Raw genomic sequence first — 23,325 nt, forward strand, 5'->3', positions numbered from 1 at the left:
TGTCACTTCAACCCAAACCCCCCCAAACAACCATTTGCAGTGCCTTTTTACTTCAACGCAAAACCCCCAAACAACCATTTGCAGTGGCTTTTAATTCAAACCAACCATATTTTCATTTTCAAACCACATTAAGGGCACTCACAGTTGAGTAGACATGTGTTCAGTGTTATTCAGAGCTCTGAGAGACATGACCCACTCGTTTCCTCCATCTTGCAGAGACTGAGTGAGGCACACCACTTCCGGGTTTTATAGTCCATCCCCCTCCCTTCAGCAGGGGCAGCAAAGAGAATGGCAACATTTTTTTAAATATTAATATCTCTCTGATTTTTTATCGATGGCAAAAATCCTCTGGTCCAGTCCGGCGGAGGGGGGCTCTGAGCGAGGTGGCCAAAAATGACAGGCGTAAGCGGTGACGTTCTCTTGGAAATCACATCGCAGCGAGTCAAAAGTGGTCAAGATCTTACTTTTAGTAATATGTGCAAAATGCAGGCCAATGGGACTAGCATAGATTAGGTATCTTGGTCGTCACTGGCAACTTGGGTTAAAGGATCTATTTCCGTGCTCTATGGCCCCTTAACTCTAGGTTTGATGGAAAAAGAATCCAGAAATTATCATTTATCATACTGGGCTTTGGTTAAACCTTCATCATCTCTCAGATGCTTGCTCATAAATACACCACTCCAAGGTATAATTATTTAGCCACTCTAGCCATATCAACATAAACCTGCACCAAAAATAATTGTTGTAAAATCCCATCACTAAAAGAACTTCCGTAGTTCTTGGAAAAATGCATTGTGTGCGATAAATTAACAATATTGATTGCGTTTTCCTAAATAACTACTGACATTCTCATCCTTTCTAATATCTGGGGACATGTTCATAAAAGGATTCCTTTTAGTCTTTTGCAGGTTGTTATTTCTTCAGTTTTAAATTGGTCTGGCAAAATCTGTTCTTTCAAACACCACGGAGGCTGTTACATTAAATTATTTTCCAAGTCTTTTACATTAGATTTTCATATATTCTATTAACATTGGAATGTTGGAAATGTAATTGCAAACTTTTTGAAAATGAAGATTGTGGATTTCCAGTCTGGTAATAATGCTTCTGTGTTTCATGTAATGATCTATGTTACAAATATAATGTCTGTTGCCTCGTACTGGGTGCGCCTCATCTGTCATCATGAAATTGTGTATCAATTCTTATGGCAGTGCACAATAGCAATGCAGGTGCTTCACTGAGCAATTTTGTGTGTTGACGGACATTAGTACTCAATTATTAAGTGCTAAAATGTTCAAAGTGAATCTTCAATGGAGCAGAAAATAACACGTATACTAAAAATGATAATGTTCTCACACTCCCATAAATTAATTTTGTATTGTTGACTGAATATGTCTCCAGATTTTAGTTTTCTAACTTCCATTCGCTTTCAAGTCTTTTGTTGTGATGATTTTCAATATTCTGATTTCACCTAAAATTGTGCATCCGCTGATGGAATTGAGCAGCTGTACCACAAACAAAACTGGAATTAACGAGGAAGAAGAGGCGAAAGCATCATTGGCTGGTGTCATGCCTTGCACAAAGGATCATAGGTGTTGCTTTTTGGAAGTCCATTTTTATTGAAGTAAGGACAGAAAATGCTAGAAATATTTAGCCGGTCATATGAAAGTAAGCATGCAGGTAGAGCAGGCAGTGAAGAAAGCAAATGGCATTATGTCCTTTTATAATAAGGGGAGTTGAGTATAGGAGCAAAGAGGTCCTTCTGCAGTTGTATAGGGCCCTAGTGAGACCACACGTTGAGTATTGTGTGCAGTTTTGGTCCCCTAATTTGAGGAAGGACATTCTTGCTATTGAGGGTGTGCAGCGTAGGTTACAAGGTTAATTGCCAGGATGGCGGGATTGTCGTATGTTGATAGAATGGAGCAGCTAGGCTTGTACACTCTGAAGTTTAGAAGGATGAGAGGGGATTTTATTAAAACATATAAGATTATTAAGGGTTTGGACAAGCTAGAGGCAGGAAACATGTCCCTGATGTTGGGGGAGTCCAGAACCAGGGGCTACAGTTTAAGAATAAGGCGTAAGCTATTTAGAACGGAGACGAGGAAACACTTTTTTTCACAGAGAGTTGTGAGTCTGTGGAATTCTCTGCCTCAGAGGGCGGTGGAGGCCGGTTCTCTGGATACTTTCAAGAGAGAGCTAGATAGGGCTCTTAAAAATAGCGGTGTCAGGGGATATGGGGAGAAGGTAGAAACGGGGTACTGATTGGGGATGATCAGCCGTGATCACATTGAATGACTCAAAGGGTCGAATGGCCTATTCCTGCACCTATTGAATAATTGTAAATAAAAGCAAAGAGAAACTTGTTTTATGCAGTGATTTGGTTGAATTTAGCTACACATCAAATATTAGCGCTGGCGAAATAATTAGGCACATTTTGAAGGTGGAAATGAGAAATCAATTGCCTACATTTGATGGCAATTACACTGTTTTACCGCATTACTACTGTTTTCTTCAATTTAAAGTATTTCTCATCTGTGACGACAACTTGCTTAAATTGCTTTTAGCTACTCTTCCCATTTTTGGGTTCTTCGCACATATTAAAAAATGTCTGTGACTCCAGAACAGTTACAGCATCGTGAATCGCTCTGACACCATTGGTTACTACTTTCCACTTCAAAGAATATTAAATAGCTTCTGCTGTTTTAATGTTTACATCTGTGCTATCATATTTATTTTTAATGTAATGCACTTTAAAGTGCAGTAGAAACTTTCATGATGACTTCAGAAAGAAAGTTATTTATTTAATTTTCAAAATGTTGCTGTTTAGTTAAAAGATATCTATTCAAAGGTAGATAAAAACAGATTGCTGGAAATGCTCAGCAGGTGAGACAAAGGGAAACAGTTGATGTTTTGGATCAAAAGCTCATCATGAGAACTGGGAACGTTTTATAGAGAGGGATGGGCCAGGTTTGTCATGGTGGTTCAGCTATCTGTTAGCTGAATGAAGATAAAGAACAAGAAAACAAATAAAAGGACATATGAAAGGAGTGGACGGTGTTACAGGAAAGGCCCAGCAGGCAGAGTCAGTGGATACAGAAAAATTGAGTAAATGTTGCAGAAAAATGTTACTTTAACAATTTACTATAAATGTTAATTTTATATAGCTGTATATAAAGCTTTGGTTAGGTCATATTTGGAGTATTGGAAGGATGTGCAGGTTTTGGAGAGGGTTACCAGGATGTTGCCTGAATTGGGGTACATGTGACACACAAGGAGAGATTGGACAAACTTGGATTGTTGGCTCCAGAGCATCAGCGGCTGAGGGGCAACCTGATATGCATAGGATAGATAGTTGGTCTCTTTCTAGGAGGGAAATGTCAATTGGTATTAAGCTTAAGTTCCTAAGTTTAAGTTGGGGAGGGATGGTGGAAAGTTTGGATATTTGTGTGGTAATTTTGTTTAACAGGTGCTTGGAACATGTTGCTAAGGAGATGGAAGAAATGGATTCAAAGGCACTATTTAAGAGGCATTAGAAGGACACATGAATGTAAGTTTGAGGGAGTCAGAATAATATGCAAGCAACTGGGATTAGTTTAGATTGGTATCAGGGTCAGCACAGACATGGTGAGCTGAAGTTTCTGTGTGCTGTACTGTGTCCTATAACTTGCCAGTTCTAATGCAAATGAAGAAAGTAAGTTATCTGAAATTGTTGAATTTGATATTGATCTAGTGGTCTGCAATGTACCCAAGTAGAAAATAAGATGTTGTTCCTCGGGCTTATTTTGGACCACATTTGATTAGTGCACAAAGTTTGAGACAAGACAGAGTGTGAATGGGCTGATGAATGACTGGCAGGCAATAACAAATTGCCATAACATTATCACCTTCTTCCTATTTTCCTTGCTAATATGTTAAAATATGCTTGTCTTCATTTCTGTCTTAATCCAACATATATTTAGGCCAATTTGGCATATGATCCCCATGGCAATATGCAATTTGAATCAAGAGGCATGGTTGTGAACTTCATGTTGGAACTTTAGTTAATTAATTTTGGAGATCTTGAAGTTGCTACTTTATGTGGAGCTGCAATAGTAGAATGTACCCTGCCATGGCTTTGTCATTGGGATTTACAAATCTGGCCTTACCTGTGTAACAAGTTAATGTGATTTTAATGAAAAATAGGTGATGTGTATCAGTTGCTGGCAGCAAAAATCAACAGACTACGGTAACTAGAGCTCTCATGAGTATTAAGATTAGCTATTTTTGCACTTTCTTGAAAGATCTATTTAACATTAAAGGAGTCAATCAATGTGCTGTATTTCTGGCTTGATAAAACAAGCATTTGACAAGTAATGTATTTGCACATCATATTGATTTAGCACTGTTTATATTGAAGAATTTAGGAAGAAACCATAACAAATGCCTACACTTTTCTGCAGGCTCAATTGAATTTAAAGATTTGATTTACTTTTAATTTGTCTTGAGTCAATAAAAAAAACACAGCATTTACTGTGCCCTTCATAATGTGTGGTACAAAGACCCATCATTTATTTATTTGCCTCTGTACTCCACAATTTGAGATTTGTAATAGAAAAAATGACATGTGGTAAAAGTGCACATTGTCAGAATTTATTAAAGGCCATTTTTATATATTTTTGTTTCACCTTGTTGAAATTACAGCTGTGTTTATACATATTCTTCCCATATCAGGGCACCATAATGTTTGGGACACATGGCTTCACGGGTGTCTGTAATTGCTCAGGTGTGTTTAATTGCCTCCTTAATGCAGATATAAGAGAACTCTCAGTACCTAGTCTTTCCTCCAGTCTTTCCATCACCTTTGGAAAATGTTATTGCTGTTTATCAACATGAGGAACAAAGTTGTGCCAATGAAAGTCAAAGAAGCAATTATGAGACTGAGAAACAAGAATAAAACTGTTAGAGACATCAGCCAAACCTTAGGCTTACCAAAATCAACTATTTGGAACATCATTAAGAAGAAAGAGAGCACTGATGAGCTTACTAATCGCAAAGGGACTGGCAGGCCAAGGAAGACCTCCACAACTGATGACAGAAGAATTCTCTCTATAATATAGAAAAATCCTCAAACACCTGTCCGACAGATCAGAAACACTCTTCAGGAGTCAGGTGTGGATTTGTCAATAACCACTGTCCGCAGAAGACTTCATGAACAGAGAAATACAGAGCTTACACTGCAAGATGCAAACCACTGGTTAGCTGCAAAAATAGGATGGCCAGGTTACAGTTTGTCAAGAAGTCCTTAAAAAAAGCAACCACAGTTCTGGAAAAAGGTCTTGTGGACAGATGAGATGAAGATTAACATATCAGAATGATGGCAAGAGCAAAATATGGTGGAGAGAAGGAACTGCCCAAGATCCAAAGCATACCACCTCATCTGTGAAACATGGTGGTGGGGGGTGCTATGGCCTGGGCATGTATGACTGCTGAAGGTACTGGCTCACTTATCTTCATCAGTAGTTGCTGCTTTACAACGAATGCATCGTCGGAGACCCGGGTTCGATCCCAACTAAGGGTGCTGTCTGCTTGGAGTTTGTATGTTCTCCCCGTGACCTGCGTGGGTTTTCTCCGAGATCTTAGGTTTCCTCCTGCACTCCAAAGACGTACAGGTTTGTAGGTTAATTGGCTTGGTAAATGTAAACATTGTCTCTAGTGGGTGTAGGATGGTGTTAATGTGTGTGGAGCGCTGGTCGGCATGGACCTGGTGGGCCGAAGGGCCTGTTTCCGCGCTGTATCTCTAAAACTAAAACTTAAAAAAAACTACTGATGGCACTAGCATAATGAATTCTGAAGTGTATAGACACATCCTATCTGCTCACGTTTAAACAACTGCCTCAAAACCTAGTGGCCGGCAGTTCATTCTACAGCGACAATGAAACGGCAGGACTTACCGGCAGTTATTTCAACACCTGATTTCTTACCTGCGCCAGTAAGCCAGAAGTTAGTACACGTTCGTGTACGAGAGGGGTTCACAGACGGGCTGAGTCACGATCAGTGCTGTGGATGGAGGCAGAGAGAGAGAGGTGTGCTGCTGTAAAATGGACCCCGTGTAAGACAAGCATTGTTTTTGTCCTCACTTGCCAATAAAACTGATTTGCAACTAAAGAGACGAGTGAGCCTTTTTCTGTTGTACTAGTCAGATCCTTGAACCTGTTCAATTGTAACAGGGACCTACATCCATTGTGATAAAGTGCTTTAAGAGGTTGGTTATGAAACATATCAACTCCTGCCTCGTTATGACCTAGACAAACTTCAATATGACTGCTGCCATAACAGATCTCCAGCAGATATGATCTCACTGACTTTCCTCTGTGCACTGAACCACGTGGATAACAGGAACGTGAACATTCATTGACTACATCTGGGCATTCAATATCATCATCCCTTCAAAACTTGTCATCAAACTTGGGGAACTGGGTCTCTACTTATCCCTGGGCAACTGGGGACGTGTGTCATCGGCAAAACTTGGTCATCGGCAAAACTCTATCAATACAGTACACTCTCCTCAATGACCATCAGCACAGGGGCACCTCAAGCTGAGATAATCTACGTATAGGGGGCACCAACATTTATTAAATGTCTTGCCTGATATAGGTGGGGCAGTTGATATTATTACCCTGGGATGTTCCTGAGACAAGGGAGGCTGTGACTATCGCCAATTCCTCTTCCTTTCTGTGTTATGTTGATCAAGGAAAATGTAAGGTTTGATATGTTCAGAAGGATACCTTGACTGTCCAAACGTTCACACACAAGTGTGGCTCTTGCGTAATGTATTGGAGTGCCAGTGGTTGGGGAACTGTTGCATGAGACAGTACCTCAATTATTTATTACAAAGCAGAAGAAGGATATTCAGCCCATTTGGTTCACCCTGGGTTCTGCAGACAATCCCATCAGTCCCTTTGCCCCTGTTAGGTGCCAATCAACATATTGATCCTTTGGCCATTTACTTGCCCTTTTGGGATATTTGGAGTCACCAATTAATGTTCCAGCACATCTTTGACATGAGAGGAAACAGGAGTCCCAGGGAAAACCCACATGGACACATGGAGTATTTACAGATTCTATAAGCAGCACTCAGGGTCAGGTTTGAAATTGGGGACCAAACTAGACAAAAGACTAGGGGACGAAAATGGTTATTAGATTTTGTCATGAAACATTCTGATATTTTGAGCAATTGAGGAATGTTATGTAAAGTAGCTGAATTATTAATTTGTTATAATAAATGTTTGGCTTTTACATTTATTCTGTCACTCATCTGAAACTATCTTGTTTAACCCTGTAGGCGACTGTTGGAGTCCTCACTTATTTCTCTGTCCCGAAACGATGGTTCAGGGTCAAGAGAGCACCCAATTTATCCGGATCCAGCCAGGTAAGGCTCACTATTGTATTCCTGCACTTTTGTCAGAATTAATAGATAAATATATGAAAGCGGAAACAGTACATTTTATTTTTGGGCGGTCATTTTATCTGCTTTATTATATGGTCCTCAATTCATTTTTGTTGCTTTCATCTTCCCCACTTTTTGGATGGATGGTGTCTCTACCCTGAAAGAGTTTGTGTTCCATTAATTATATATCAACTTTCTTTTAACCCTAATTGCTGTAGTTTGTGTGCAGAAACAAAATGATCAAATCTTCCCAATGCAACTAAAGTAGCTATTATATGTGGTAAGATGTCAATGCTGTCTGAAAGAACATTCCATTCATATTGAATCATAGAGATTGACTGGAGAAAATAAATCAAGGAAGGCTCTGTGTGCATTTTCTATTTTGGGAAATCTTTCTAATTTTGGTAGCATTTTCAGGGTTTTTGTGTTCTGGAACATGAAAGATGAATTGGAAATGTTGAGTGCCACAACTTTTGCATGTGATTTTTGCCAATCTTTTTTGTTTCTGTCTGACTGGTGTTATTGTATTCCTGAGTGTGAACAAAGATCTTTCACTTAACATTTTAATATGGTGCTTTGCCTGTTAATGGTGTTATCATTCTCTTGATCTATGTGAAATTTACAACTGCCCATGGAGCTTCTTTCTTATTGTTTTTTTTAGTTTTGTTTTCTCTTATTTTAATAATTTATATGACGCAAAATAGTTGGAAGTATTCTGCTTGAGTAGGATCCAAGACAGAGACTTGGATTCCAAATGTTGTGGTGGTTGTTATAAGAATACATATTAATAACTTGAAAGCTTCTTGGCAGAATTTTTTTTTTTTTTTTTTTTGGCTAATGCTATTGATGGCTTGATCACTTTTTGGTGTCTGTTGCACTTAAGTGGTGATGGACCACCTTCAGCTGAGTGGTGTGCTCTTCCATTTCAGAGAGCAGGTCATAGTTCATCACATCTGTAGGCCTGGAATCACATGTGAACTAAACTGGGTAAAGATAGATTTTCTTCCCAAAGGTCCAGATTGGTTCATGGGATATGAAAACTCAGAATGTTGAAATTGATTTTTTGAGGCGCTGAGTCATCCTAAATGAGCACCATTGAATTGATTGAGCAAAAACAAAGCACCAAAGGAACTCAACAGGTCAGGCAGCATCTGTGGAAGGAATAGGCCAACAATGTTTCTAGCTGGGACCCTTCTTCACTAACTTGAAACATACTGTGTGACCTACTGAGTTCCTCCAGCACTATTTTGTTCAAAATTCCACCATCTACAATCTCTCGTGTCTCCATGGGATTGGCTGAGGCAGCCTGAATCTAACTAACTCACACCACTCAACCACCCCCAGCCACCTTGGCATCCCCTAGCCTGTTTCTTTCAAGTCCATGAACTAGTTGTAGTGAAGCCATTTCTTTGATGTTTAACTCTTTCCACTGCAACAATGTTTTAATGGGTAAAGAACCCTTGAGCTCATCACTCTCAAAAGTGGGTTTTAATCTGTTGAATATTGTGAGTATTTATCACGTTCATAGGGCATTTCACTTGAGTGTTAAATTATAAATCTTGTTGATGGTCGCACAATGGGGTTCAGAGAAGTTTAGTTCAGAGATACAGCACGGAAACACGCCCTCTGGCCCAACAAATCTGCACTGACCAGTGATCCCCGTACAATAGCGCTAAGCTAGAGACAATTTAGGATTTTTACGGAAGCCAAACTAACCTATGAATCCGTACGTCTTTGGAATGTGGGAGGAAATCAGAGCACCCGGACAAAACGTGGTCATGGGGAGAATGTACAAAATCTGTACAGACAGCACCCATAGTCAGGATTAAACCCGGGTCTCCGGCGCTGTTAGGTAGCATCTCTAGCGCTGTGCCACCGTGCCACCCCAGAAAAAAATAGAAAATATTTAAATATTACATTTCAACTGCGTCCTTTGTGTGTTTATATATACAGTTTCAACATTTCCTTTCAACTTGCAGCTTGTTTTGAAAATGTATTTGTCCCTTTGCTTTCTCATGGTAGGAAAGAAATATAGGATAGGCTAGGATAGAAATTTTGGGAATTTTTTAGTCCATGTTTCTATATAGGGGCCGATCAGCCATGATCACAATGATTGGCGGAGCTGGCTCGAAGGGCCGAATGGCCTCCTCCTGCTCCTTTTTTCTATGTTAGTTTACCATGAATTGAAGGTCCATGCTGGAGACCAACTACTAATCAGATAGATAAAGTAGGTATAAGTTTAGGTGAAAAATATACTATACATAATGTAACTTTTGCTGTTTGCGTGCAAAATCGTTTATTTTAATTAATTTGTTCTTCACCCACTCAATTGGGACTATTAAATGTTCTCCATGTTGGGGGAGTCCAGAATGAGATGAGGAAAAACGTTTTCTCCCAGAGAGTTGTAAATCTGTGGAATTCTCTGCCACAGAAGCCAGTGGAGGCCAATTCACTGGATGTTTTCAAGAGAGAGTTAGATTCAGCTCTTGGAGCTAAAGGAATCAAGGGATGTGGGGAAAAGACAGGAACGGGATACTGATTTTGGATGATCCGCCACGATAATATTGAATGGCGATGCTGGCTCGAAGGGCCGAATGGCCTACTCCTGTATCTATTTTCTATGTTTCTACATTTCTAAATAAATAGCCTTCAGTAGCACTGAAAGAACATCAGAGTTTCTGACTGTCAGAAGCATTAGGAATGACCTAAAATGAATTAAACTGACAATGTCACCTGCAGCTGCATATTTGGGAAGTAAGTTCTTGATGTTATAACTTTCAAGATATTCATCTTGGTTATCCATTGGTATTCCAGTTGTGGAATTGAGAGACAATGTAAGTCAACAGGAATGGGATTTTTGATTTGAAGAGATTTGAATGAACTTTGTCATGTGTTGCCACTGTTGTAATGTAATGTAGCAGCCAACTATGCAATCGGTAAACAGCATGTGGTGATAACTAGTTTATTTTCTGCCATTCCAGCTTGAGCCGAAGAATCTTTAACTTTTATTGGAGAAAGCAGGCCTCATCTCTGTTTACTCATCGATTCCGAAAGTTGATACCTCTGGAGCATTTTGTCTGAAAAGCAGCATTATATTCAAACTTTCATCACCCATTGTTTGTTGTAAATTAAGAGTGTGCAACTTCTGACACCAGTGTGCCTATTAATACAGTGCCTTCCATAATGACTCCACCACTCGCCACATCTTCCCATCTCCCCTCCTGTCTGCTTTTTGCAAAGACCGCTCCCTCCGTAACTCCCTGGCCAATTCCTCCCTTCCCTCCCTCACCAACCCCTCCCCGGGCACTTTCCCTTGCAACCGCAAGAGATGCTACACTTGTCACTTTACTTCCCCCCTCGACTCCATTCAAGGACCCAAGCAGTCGTTCCAGGTGCGACAGAGGTCCACCTGCATCTCCTCCAACCTCATCTATTGCATCAGCTGCTCTAGATGTCAGCCGATCTACATCTGTGAGACCAAGCGTAGGCTTGGCGATCGTTTCGCCAAACACCTCCTCTCGGTCTGCATTAACCAACCTGATCTCCCGGTGGCTCAGCACTTCAACTCCCCCTCCCATTCCGAATCCGACCTTTCTATCCTGGGCTTCCTCCATGGCCAGAGTGAGCACCACCGGAAATTGGAGGAGCAGCACCTCATATTCCGCTTGGGCAGTTTGCACCCGAGCGGCATAAACATTGACTTCTCCAATTTCCGGTAGCCCTTGCTGTCTCCTCCCCTTCTCAGCTCTCCCTCGGCCCTCGGGTGCCTCTTTTTCATTGGCACAACTTTGGTCCTCATGTTGATAAACAGCAATAAAGTTTCCAAAGGCGATGGGAACACTGAAGGAAAGACCAGGTGCTGAGAGCTCTCTTATACCTGCATTAGGGACGCAATTAAACACACCTGTTAGGCGAGTCGAGACGAGAGTTGTTTTGAAAAGGCTTTATTATTAAAGCGACGAAACAACGGTACAAAATGGTAGCAGCAACAATAATGTAACCACAACGGTGGCCAGAGACGAATGAATGGGTGTAGCCCAGAATGCGCAAGAACACCACAACCCCTCACCCAGTCACATGCCCAAAGCAGGGTTCGATTACCCGCGGGTACCAGCAGGTGCCGCTACACCTGAGCAACTACAAACACCCATTAAGTCATGTGTCGAAACGTTATAGTTCCCTGAAATGGGGGGACTATGTATAAACACTGCTATAATTTCTACATGGTGAACCAAAATGTGTAAAAATGGCCTTTATTAAAATCTGATAATGTGCAATTCAACCACATGTGATTTTTTTTCTATTACAAATCTCAAATTGTGGAGTACCGAGGCAAATAAATAAATGATGGGTCTTTGTCCCAAACATTATGGAGGGCACTTTAATGGGCAGTGAATGTAGTTGTAGAAAAAAAATCGGGCAATGCTGCAAGTACTCTGTGAATGTTTGCATTATTTCCTCGCATAAAGTTTAAAAGGGAAATATTCAGTATTCCCATTTCTTGTCGTTAGGTGGATGATGCTGGGGGATAGAAATCTAATGGGCTTGTGTGCCGCCGCCTGCCCAGTGTGATTGCTGTACCTGCACCAACCAAGGGCAGCATTGTGGTATGTGCCTCTCCTCTGCTGCTGTTCCACAGGCTGGAGCGGGTCACGATCAGTGACCAGGCCTGATCAAAATGGGGTGAAAAAGGCTGTTTAGGATTTTAGGTGTTTCTAATCATGGAAAAATAAACAAAAACTCAGTTTGCCTTTTTTAATGAGGATTGTTAACTTGGTGGACCATGGCTGAGGACTGTTAAGAATCCATTGCGTGGGTGGGTCTGCAGTCTGGGAAAGAATGGTGGTATCCTTCCCTGAAATCCTTACATTATATTCTGACTGACAGTCCATTTCTGCTGATAGACATATGATCTTTTCCCTTATTAGTATGCTGGTAAGATCCAGCTCTAATTCCGTACCACTCCTTTCAAGGTTTCCACTGCTACTCCGATGACGACTGTTTGTTTGACACTACTGTTGGATGAAATGGAAATTCTTCCAACTCAAAGGCTCTAGTCTTCGATCTTCCATGCCGTGGCACCCAATTGGCATCCTAAGCCTCTTGTTAAGTGAACCTTTGACCTGAAAAAGTTAACACTATGTTTGGTGTCCCTTTTTCAAAAAGATATTGCAGTGCCTGGTGATCGACTTTTCAATATTAGATACTTTATAAATTCTACTTCTTGATTTATTTAAGATAATTCCTAATGGAAACATTTGTGGTATTAAAATTGTCTTTGGTGCTGCCCCAATTTTTGTAGTTTGAAAGAAAATAATTTGGTGCTTGCAACTTTAAATAGTGGGAGCATCATGTGAAAGCTGAATGTGTCCTGTGTACATGGAAATGGTTCTGACAGTTTGGGGACGCTGTGTGATTGCCATATATGTGCGTGGGAGAATTTTTTATTTTTCTGCAGCATTGAATTACATATCTTAGTGTTTTTTTGAAAGCTGTAACATTAATGTCAAGACCCTAGGACTTAATGTGGAGCTAAAAATTCCACACTTGTCCTGTGAAATTGTTTTGTCTCTGACTTGAACATTTAAAAATTCTCAAAGGAGAAGCTTCCGGCACCAGTAGCAGGTCATTGTTGTGTGGGTGGATGGAAGGGTGTTGAAGGTGAGCTGAGAGTACCGTTTTAGCAGCTGCATATCATCACTGCGTCGTTTAAGCAGGACTCTGATACAATCAAAATTCATGAAACCTCACTGTATGTCATTTGGAGTTTGAGTTTGATACTTATTCAGTGCATGCAGTTAAGAAATGGCATTGTACAAAACCTGGTGAGGTGGTGTTCCTGCGCAACACGACTGCCTGTTCTGCATGACCGTAACATGGATTGAGGTGCTCAAGAGAGTCAAGAGTGTTTAATTGTCATATGTACAGAAAACACAACAATTAAATTCTGATTTGCAGCAGCATAACAGTTTTGTAAAAGCAGTAATCATAGATAACATTACAAACAAACTATTAAATAAATGAAAAACCCCAATATCAGTGCAAATCAAAAGCCCAAACTCCGTAGTGCAACCTAGATTGTTAATAGTTCAGATGGTGTTTGTAGTATTCAAGTGTGGTGGTTATTGGGAAGAAGCTGTTCTTGTACCTGGAGGTCATGTTTTATAGACTCCTACCTTTGTTATGACAGCAGGAGTGAAATTACAGCATGGCCAGGGTGGTGTGAGTTCTTGCATGCACTAGCTGTCTTGTCGAGGCTTGGTCTCCTATAGGTCAGTGCAAGCGATGAGCCGGCTGGTGTCCACTGTTTTTTGTCAGCTCCTTCGCTCCTGGGCGTTCAAGTTGCCAAAACAATTCGTGATGCAACCATTCAATTTGCTTTTGACCGACTACCTGTAGAGGTTCAAAAGAGTAGTTGCTAACTTACAAATTCTCTTAAATTTTCCAAGGAGGTAGATTATGTCCATTAGTTAATGTACAGCAGAAATTGCTGTGGTGTGATCAAATATAATCTAAGGAATGGAAGAGGTAAAGATTGAGCCTTTTCTGGTTGTGTGTGAATATCTTTGAGTTGCGTAGTGCCCCTCAAAGAAGTAATGTGTTGTGGTTAAAGGCAAACAGGTAGATGTGACGCACTTCAATTTCCAGGAGTCATTTCATCCCGTGGAACTTCAAAGAGTGTTGTAGAAACTTGAAACCCGTGGGGTAAGAGGTAGCAGAAGAGAAACGAAAAACTGCAGATGTTGGCTTACAAAACAAAAACGGCACAGTGTTCACAGTGTTGAGGTAACTCAACAGGTCAGGCACCATCTCTGGAGAACATGGATAGGTGATATCTGTTTTGAGTTGGGACTCTTCTTCAATCTGATTGTAGTTTGGGTGGGTGGGTCGAAAGCTGGAAGTGAGGGGGGGGGGGGGCAAGACCACCCAGCAAGTGATAGTGGGTACAGGTGAGGTGAGGTGGGGGGGGGGGGGGGGGGGGGGGGGGTTGATAGGCGCATGGTTGGACAAAGGCCAGAGGTGAAATGACAAAGTGTGAGAAGGATAGAAGAAGTATGAATTGTGAAAAGCTGGAAGAAGAGGGGATGGGAAAAATAGGTGCGTAGCCAGGTGGGTAAAGGAAAGAGTGGGGGAAAGAAAAAGTAGTTGTTTGTCGGTTGGTTACCTAAAATTGGAGAACTCAATGTTCATACCATTAGGTTGTAAGCTACCCTATGAGGTGCTGATCCTCCAGTTTGTGTGTGGCCTCACCCTAGCAATGGATGAGGCCCAGGACAAAGGTCAGTATTGGAGGGGGAGTTGAAATGGTAATAACTGGGTGGCGCCAGCAATGCTGCCTCGCCAACAATTTGTCTCGTCCCTTTGTTGTTTTTTTAATATGTGTTAAAAATATGTTTGAGTGTTGTTTTGGCTTTAGCTTGTTTTATGTGGGGGGGGTGGGGGGGAGATGCGTTGGGGGAAACTTTTTATAAATCTCATACCTCAACGAAGGTGCAATTTTTCCCCATATCGTATATCTGTCCGCACTGCGGCCTAACATCATGAAGCAGGCGGGCTATGCTGGAGATCGACTTTGTGAGCTCCAACTGCGGGAGCCTGCGCACATTAACATCGGGAAACTGGCGATCCCTTTGACAGGGATTGACCTCGGAGCTCCAACCATGGGAGCCTGCAGGCTTTAACATCGTGAAGCTTGCACTTCCTGGTTCGAGGCCGACTTCGGGAACTCCAAGCCGCAGGAGCTTTGACCGCCCCGACTGCGGATGGGTCGACTACCCCGACCGCAGGAGAATAAAGAGGAAGAAGTTTGGACTTCATTGCCTTGTATCACGGTGAGGAATGTGGGGAATCCGCTGTGGTGGATGTTTATGTTAACTTTTATGTAGTTGTGTGTATTGTTGGTTTTTTTAGTATGGCTGTATGGTAATTTGGGTTTCGGTATACCTTAAGCGAGTTCGGTATTCCGAAAAATCATAAAATCAAGGAATCATAAGATTTGTCAAAGGTCATTTGCCATACTGAAAAAGTGGGCTGTATAAACTGTGTATAAACTCATATCTTTATTCATAATTTATGTGTAAAAATATATTTAATCTGAGGAACGGGGATGCAAGTTGCGGGAGAACTGACGGGACTGACGGACACCGATGGGCCCCAGGCCCACAGCCAGCGCGGAGAAGCTCCAACTCCAGCCCAACCCCACTTCAACTCCTGAGGAACCCGCTCCCCGACGGGCCGGGGACCGCCAGCCGCAATTCCCACCCCACCCTGCCGCCGACGGCCAATCCCCCCGGCGCTGGTGAAAGCCGAGCACCAGCCTTCAACGGGGATACACACAAAGCGCTGCAGCAACTCAGCTGGACAGGGAGCATCCCTGGAGAAAAGGAATGGATGACGTTTCAGGTCTAGACCCTTCTCCAGACATGTTGCCTGACCCGCCAAGCCACCGCAACACCCCGAGTGCATCCCCGCCGATGACCGGTGCTCAACCCCTGCCGGCACCGAGGGGGCCAACCGACAACCACTAGGCAAGGAGCGACGCGCAGCCGACGGTCTGCTGAGGAACAGCCCCCCCCCAGGAGCCAGAGCATAGCCGAGCTGGAGTCAGCGCCTGGGGCCACTGGTGCCCCGCCAGCCCAGGGCCACACTGGACAGGGAAGGGACACCCGGGAGGGGACAAGGATGGCCCAGCAGCAACTCAACAGCGCCCGCAGCACCGGAGACCCAACCCCGATCCCGGACGAAATGCAGGTCTGCACCCACGCAGCAGCACGATCTCACTCACTCACCGAAGCATAATGCAATAAAAATGTCAAAATCATCGCAGCTTTGTACAAAGGAACAATAAATACAACTTTCATAGTTTGAAAGCAAGGATTTTCTTACCTAGAAGAATCAAAGCTGGAAAATACGGATTAAACAAAGTCTGTATGTACACAGCTGCTACCAACAATGTTTATGGCGAGTGACCTAGGTATGAGCAGTCGGAATACCGAACTCGCTTATTGGTACACGTGACAATAAACTGACCTTTTGAACCTTTGAACTGGGATATCCAGCATGCCTTTGGGTAAGATTTTGGCATGGAGACAAGATTGGTTGCCTGACAGGAAACTGAGTTGGTATAAATGGTTCTGTTGTTATTGATCAAAAAGTGGTGCCCCACAGGAATTGGTGCATGGTTCACCATTTGACAATTTACATCAACAATTTGGATCAAGGCACTGAAAAAATAGTTGCTTAATTTACTATGACAGATAGATAAGAAAGTAAGATGGATACACAAGACTCTGCAGATGCTGAAATCTTGATCAAAAATCAGATGCAGGAACTCAATGGGGCAGGCAACATCTTTGAGAGGAATGGTCACGTTTGAATTTCTGCAGCCCTTTTTTTGTCTGGGACATGAAGGTCTGGTACATTTCTCTTGTGAGAAAATATAAAATTATTTGCTGCGAAAAAACAAGGACTGTGAGGCTCGAAAATGCAGACTGATCTGGGTATCCCGAGGGCAAACAAAGAACTAAGGTATACCAAGTAATTAGGAAAGCAAAAGAATGGGATGGTTTGGTTATGAAGGGAATTGAATATGAAAATAAATTTATGCCTCAGTTACGTGGGCCTTTGAGACCGCACCTGGAATGGTGTGTCGTCTTTTTCTGCTTAAGGAATAATAATGCTTTAGAAGCTGCTTAGAGAAAACTCACTGGAATTGGAAGGTTTTAACTCCAGGCTTGTATCCACTAATTTAGGAGAAAAACTTGATTTCATTTGTAAGATCTTTTGCCAGGATTTCCTCTTGTGGGAGAACCTGGAACCAGGAGTCAATGTTTTATTTGAGGGTCACGTTTTATTTGAGGGTCATGAGTATTTGAGGGTAAGAGTGTGGAAGCAAAATACTTGAATATTTTTGAGGTAGTAAATAGATGATTGGTAAGCAACAGAGTGAAAGGTCAGTCTGTGTGGACAGACATGCGGAGTTGAGCGTTAGTTATTAAATTGAACAAGCTTGAAAGGCCGATTGGTTTGATCTTGCTTCTTATACATGTTTGTTTGCTTGACTATTCATGGGTCATTAGTTCCAGATGCAACCTTGCTCTGAGCCTGGAACAAGCTGACTAAGAGACATTGTCGCTGGGCACCCTTGGAGTTCAGCTCTGAAGGGCAGTCATGTAGGGTTTACCAGAATTATGCTGAGGATTTGGTCCATGTAATCCTTCCCTGTCCAGACCTGGCATTTCAATGGCGATTTGTGCTGACAATGAGCAAGGAAAAGCTGCCTTCACTTATCTAAATCATAAAATTATTTTGCCTAATTAATAAAGGTGATTTTTGAATTAGTAATTTTAAGTTTTGTAACTGTACATCAGAGGTTTTTTTTAATTCTACTAGCCTCAGTCATTGTCGGAAAGTAAGGGAATTCCTCTTTTACCACGTTTTCAGTCCTGCCGTGTCAGAGGTTTGATTACTTCTGGGATTGCACTATATCTCTGAATACATAGCAACATTTTGCTTTATACTCTGTACCTCTGACTGTGGCCAGATGTGGTTCCAATGTTATCTTTAAGTTTGCCAACAATACCACCATGTTGTATGAAGAATATGTAACAACGAGTCAGAATACAGAAGGGAGACCAGTAATTTGTTTGAGTGGTGGCAGAATAAGTCTTGTTCTCAATGCTATCAAGACCAAAGTGCTGATTGACTGGAGGAAAGCAATGTTGAGGAACCATACACCTATCTTCGTTGGCAGGACGGCAATGGAGAAAATCAATAGCTTCAAGTTTCTAGGCATGTAAATTTCCGATGGTCTGTCCAGGACCCAGTGTATTGTTGAAATTGCAAAGAAAGCTGACCAAAGTCTACACTTGCTTAGAAGTTTGAGGAGTTCAACATGTCAACAAATGCTCTACAAGTGTACAGTGGCGAGCATACTGACTGGTTAGATCATGACCTGGATCAGAAGTTTGAAAGCTCAAAAATAGAAGGTACAGGAAGTGGTGGACATTGCCTGGTCCATTATGGGTACTGACCTCTCCACAGAGGGATCTAGAGGATGCGTTGCCTTTAGAAGGCAGCTATTAGCATTAAAGACCCACACCACATTGGCTTCACAGTCTTCTCGCTGCTGCCATTGGAAAGCGAATACAGGAGGCTGAAAATCATTGCCACCATGTTCAAGAACTGTTTCCACGCTATACAACCCTCCCTTCGCAACAAATCGCAATGGACTTAGCACTGTGATGGTTGCTTACGTACTTTGTTTTTGAACTATCATGGTTTCATATACTTAGATTATCTGATCATTTATTGTATTGTTGCGTGTTTTAAGAATGGTATGTAAAAGTCTGATGCCTCTTATGTTTCCATTGTAAATACTTAATGTTTCTTTTTCAATCATTAAGTAGGTGGTGCCTCGTATTTGGATCATCATTTCATTTGTTTTTCTAGTTTATTTCATCTGGCCATCATGTAACAGAACAAAGCACAGTGTTGTTAAATTGTGCCTCTTAATGCAAGCCAGAAGCCACTTTTTAGGAATGTAAGGCAATTTAAAGGAACACTATTATTATGAATGTTATTTATATTTTTGTTACTTTCTACACAAATCTTAATTATTTATCTGTTGATCTTTGTAGAAAGATAACAGGTGAAAATGTTTGCTTATTTTTATAAATGACTGGATGGTTCTGTGCAGGATGTGATTTATTGGCTGCACAATAGTCACCAAGATATAATTTAGACCTAGAGCAAAGGAACTTTTCTTCATGAAAATATCCACATGTTCTTTCTACATGAAGACTGTCCCTATTTTTTCTTTATCATTCCATTTCAAGATTATATTGTGCCTTTTCTGGATAATTTGAGCAGCTTATCTGCATTTAATTTTGCATTGCTAACTTGTTTTCCTCCGTTACTTCATACTGGAACAAGCTTTGATGAGCCAATCAACAGAAGAGCTTGAATTATTTTTTTCCTTAAAGATAGATTTTGATTTAGTGTCTAGTTCTCTTGCACTTTCTGTGATGAGTGATTTGAGATTTCTAATTTAGAGAATTGTACTTGTGAATCACCTCATTCCATCCTCAATATCAAATGCCTGAAAAGCCTACTTTAAATAGAATTTATTTTGCGATTCTCATGAGAATAGAAGCATGAAGAAGGTGACCACTGCCATTCAGTGAAATCACAGCTAATCTTTACCTCGGTACCACTTTCCTGCACCAGACGTATATCCTTAATATAATATGAATATAATATATGAATAGTTAATATAACATGAGTGAAGGAATGTCCTAACCAAAATCTTCTCCAGAGATGCTGCCTGACCCGTTGAGACCCTCCTGAAATATTTGACTATCTGTCCACTAAAAAATGTGACTGACTTTGAAGATGATTTGCATTTTTTTGTGTTCTGGAGCTGTAGATCAGCATGCAATTGGGGTTAAATCCATGTTTTAGTGGCTTATACATTATACAATATGGATTGATAGAATTTATATTTAAAACAATTAAATAAATAATGAGTTTATTTGATTCATCCATTGATTGAAACTTACTTTAAGGATTCACATCATATACTGGACCCTTAGAATATCACACAGAATTATCATTAATTCATAACCCTTAATTCCATTTCAGTTTGGAAATAAATAAACAATGAAATCTAATGGACTAAACACTTGAGTACAGTGCATACAGAGCTGTTTATCTTCATATAATTTGACATATGAAAGACATTTGTTGGTGGAAGGCCTTTTCAAAATGTCACTGTTGAAATAATTGAGAATAATGGCATTATCGAAGCACTGTAAAAGGAAATCCAAAAAAATGCACCTCACTATCATTCTTTCCCTTGTGTTTTCTCTGCTAAAACATTTATCTAATTTTGATACCGGCATGGAAATTTCATCTCTGCCTCAACCATTCTGCAGCAGAATATTCATAACAACCAATTTGGTTATTAAGAAGTTAGTAGCATCTCAAGCTGACTTTATAAAACTATAAGAAGGGTCTCGACCCGAAGCATCGCCTATTTCCTTCGCTCCATAGATGCTGCCTCACCCGCTGAGTTTCTCCAGCAAAAGTTAACTGCAAGTTTTCTGCATAAAATTAAGCTTTGGCTACAAAGCTTGATTGCCAGAGGAATCGTCCAATTATGCCTACTTTGTCTGGCAGTTATGCTCGCATGATAAGCGAATTAGTAACAGTGAAACTTAAATCTGTGTAAAACACTTTATTCATGGACTTTTTCCAAATGGCAAAAGAAGCAGTGTGAATTCCAGTAACTCACCCAAATTGTGTAATGTGTGTGTATTTATATAAAGTTGTATTTTGCATATCAACTTCACAGTAATGGTTAGTTGCCCATAGACACAGATTCAGCAGGTTTACTCAGCAACGCCAAAGGAAGGAATATTTTTTAATGCTATTTTCGAACTGTGGTGCGGGTGGGGGGTGGGGGGGAATTAATAGAGGAAGTTCAAGGAAGTTGAGGGCTTTACATTGACCACACAAGAGAAGGAAATACCAAGAATAAGAGGAATTTGTTAGAAAGGTAAGTGGTTGGGAAACTGCTGAGACATTATATAGTACAGTGGAGAATATATCATGTACAATATAATTTTGCTTAAGTTCATATGTTTACAAATACACAGGACTAGATGTTAAAAGTCCTATCTCTGATGGCTATCTCTGATGGAACTGTAAGCCGTTGGTCCACATCCACCAGCATCTGCCAACCCCGGGCTGCCTCCAGCTGTCCAAACCTGGTCCTTGGTGGAATTTTCCATTGCCTTTGTTGACCCCTGAACAAAGCCAATTGTCTTAACTGGGTTGGTTATTCTGGGCGGCAGGGCATTGTTGGGTGTTCTCCTGCGTTCCAGAGTCGCTGCCAGGCATTTGAGCACTTGATTATGTCTCTAGGTGTACCATCCTTGAGAGAGGCTTAAGGGCCTGTCCCACCAGCATGCGATTGCATGCGTCTAGCACGACTAAACGTGGTCGCTTGAGCCGTACGGCCGGCCGTGTGGAGGCGTATGGAGTTGTGCGGGGCTGGTCCCGACATCGCGCGGGGCTCCGAAAATCCCACACTGTCCAAAAATTCCGCGAGCCAACAGCCTGTCAGCCCGCAGGCGCATTGAAGGCGTACGCAGCATCTTGATGGCGTACGCAGCGCCTTGACGTCATACACAGCGTCTTGACGGCGTACGCCTAACGCGTGCCGTTGCGTGATGACATCACCACCCGACGCCGTGCGATGTCCAAATTCAGTCGGCCCGCCTCCTGCCCAGCTGATTGGTGAGTATGATGTCGGCATCAGCCCCGCACAACTCCAGACGTCTCCGCGGTTCGAATTGGGACCGGCCTCGCGCGGCCGTACGCCTCAAGCGACCACGTTTGGTTGCGCTAGACGCATGCAATCGCATGCTGGTGGGACAGGCCCTTTACTTTACACCCAGTGAGGATGTACTTAAGCGTGGCTGGCGTTGAACACAGGGGGCATGATGGATCTTCGCCCAGCCATTGGTTGAGATTTTTTGGGCTTGGAAGGACATCATAGGTTGCCCGTATGAGGAAACTTATTCTGCTCGCCCCCATCTCCCACATGTCCTTCCAGCTGATCTTCCTCTTTTCCAAACTCTCCCATCTCATCCACTGGCCCTGTTTAGCTTGCGACACAGCCTTGGCACACCTACTCAACTCCTCTTGTCGGCGGACTTCGGCCGCGACCAACTTCCGGCACTCCAGTGATGATGCCTTGTTCCAGCATGGTCGCTTTCCGCCAAGCCCCAAGCCACTTCTTCCGTGTTGGATTTTACCGTACCATATCGCCTTGGTGGAGTGCAGATTTTGTCGCATTCTTAGCCGTCCACTTCTGTCCTGTTGCCAGGGTTGGAGCATTAGCTCGGATGACAGTGTCCCTTGATTCTGCCAGGGTCATCTCTAGTCTGATTTTAGTGCACTTGAACTCCTCTGTGAGACTAGAGAGTGGCAGCTGGAGTATCCCCTGACTGTACAGGCCTACGCTGCTCGGGCACTGAGGAACTCCTAACCACTTTCTCCCGAAAGAGCTGATTGTTCTTTCTATCTTCTCGACTCTTGTGAGGGTGATGTCATACATGGTTAGTGGCCACACAAGGCGAGGTAGTAACCCAAACTGCAGGCACCAAATAGATGAGCCAATGATGGACTGGGCAGTGTTTACTACTTTTTGTAGTCTTTTCCTCTCCAGGGCGCTCAAGTTGCCGAACCAAGCCACGATGCAACTGGTCAGCATGCTCTCTACTGTGCACCTGTAGAAGTTAGAGAGAGTCCTCCTTGACAAACCGACTATCTGTAATCTTCTCAGGAAGTAGAGGCACTGATTAATAATTGCATCAGTGTTCTCGGACCAGGAAAGATCTTCAGAGATGTGCACGCCCAGGAATTTGAAGCTCTTGACATTCTCAGCTTCTGTGTAAACACCTGTAACCGTTGATGCTTACAAAGCTGCATTTTTCTTATCCATTCCATCTCCTTTTGGTGGAAAGAAAATAGATATTTTCAATGTAGATTCCAACAGGGCGGAGAGAGAGAAAACTTAATGATAGAATATAATGGAGCTATTATAGACCTGAATATTGTGGGGGTGTTTGCATTAGAAAAGTTACATTAATGCAGTGGATCATTGCCATTATTATAATTTGGGTACTTTTCGGGATCTTAATGTAAATGACTTCAGCAATGCAGCCAAGTGGGAGTACTTGATGCTGTTTCTCGTCAAAGGTGGATCTGGAAGCACATTGTGAATTAAATGTCTGAGGGCACTGTGTTTCATTTAACTGGGTATATCTTCTGAGCGGAAGTGCATTCTCTTGAGTTTCCTGTGTCCTGACTTTTCTGTTGAAATGCACAATTGA

At 42.0% G+C, this 23,325-nt stretch overlaps 1 protein-coding gene across 4 annotated transcripts in view; it reads left to right on the top strand.

Moving 5' to 3' along the window:
• Positions 1 to 23,325, top strand: part of LOC129705862 (activating molecule in BECN1-regulated autophagy protein 1-like) — a 287,629-nt gene that overhangs the window by 71,790 nt on the left and 192,514 nt on the right. For all 4 annotated transcript variants that reach the window (XM_055649715.1, XM_055649716.1, XM_055649713.1 and 1 more), the window contains exon 8: positions 7,319 to 7,405. In XM_055649715.1, coding sequence (XP_055505690.1) covers positions 7,319 to 7,405 — 87 coding nt within the window. The remainder of the gene's footprint in view (positions 1 to 7,318; positions 7,406 to 23,325) is intronic.

The sequence above is a fragment of the Leucoraja erinacea genome, chromosome 18 (genome assembly GCF_028641065.1).
Source record: "Leucoraja erinacea ecotype New England chromosome 18, Leri_hhj_1, whole genome shotgun sequence".
NCBI classification, from domain to species: Eukaryota; Metazoa; Chordata; class Chondrichthyes; order Rajiformes; family Rajidae; genus Leucoraja; species Leucoraja erinaceus.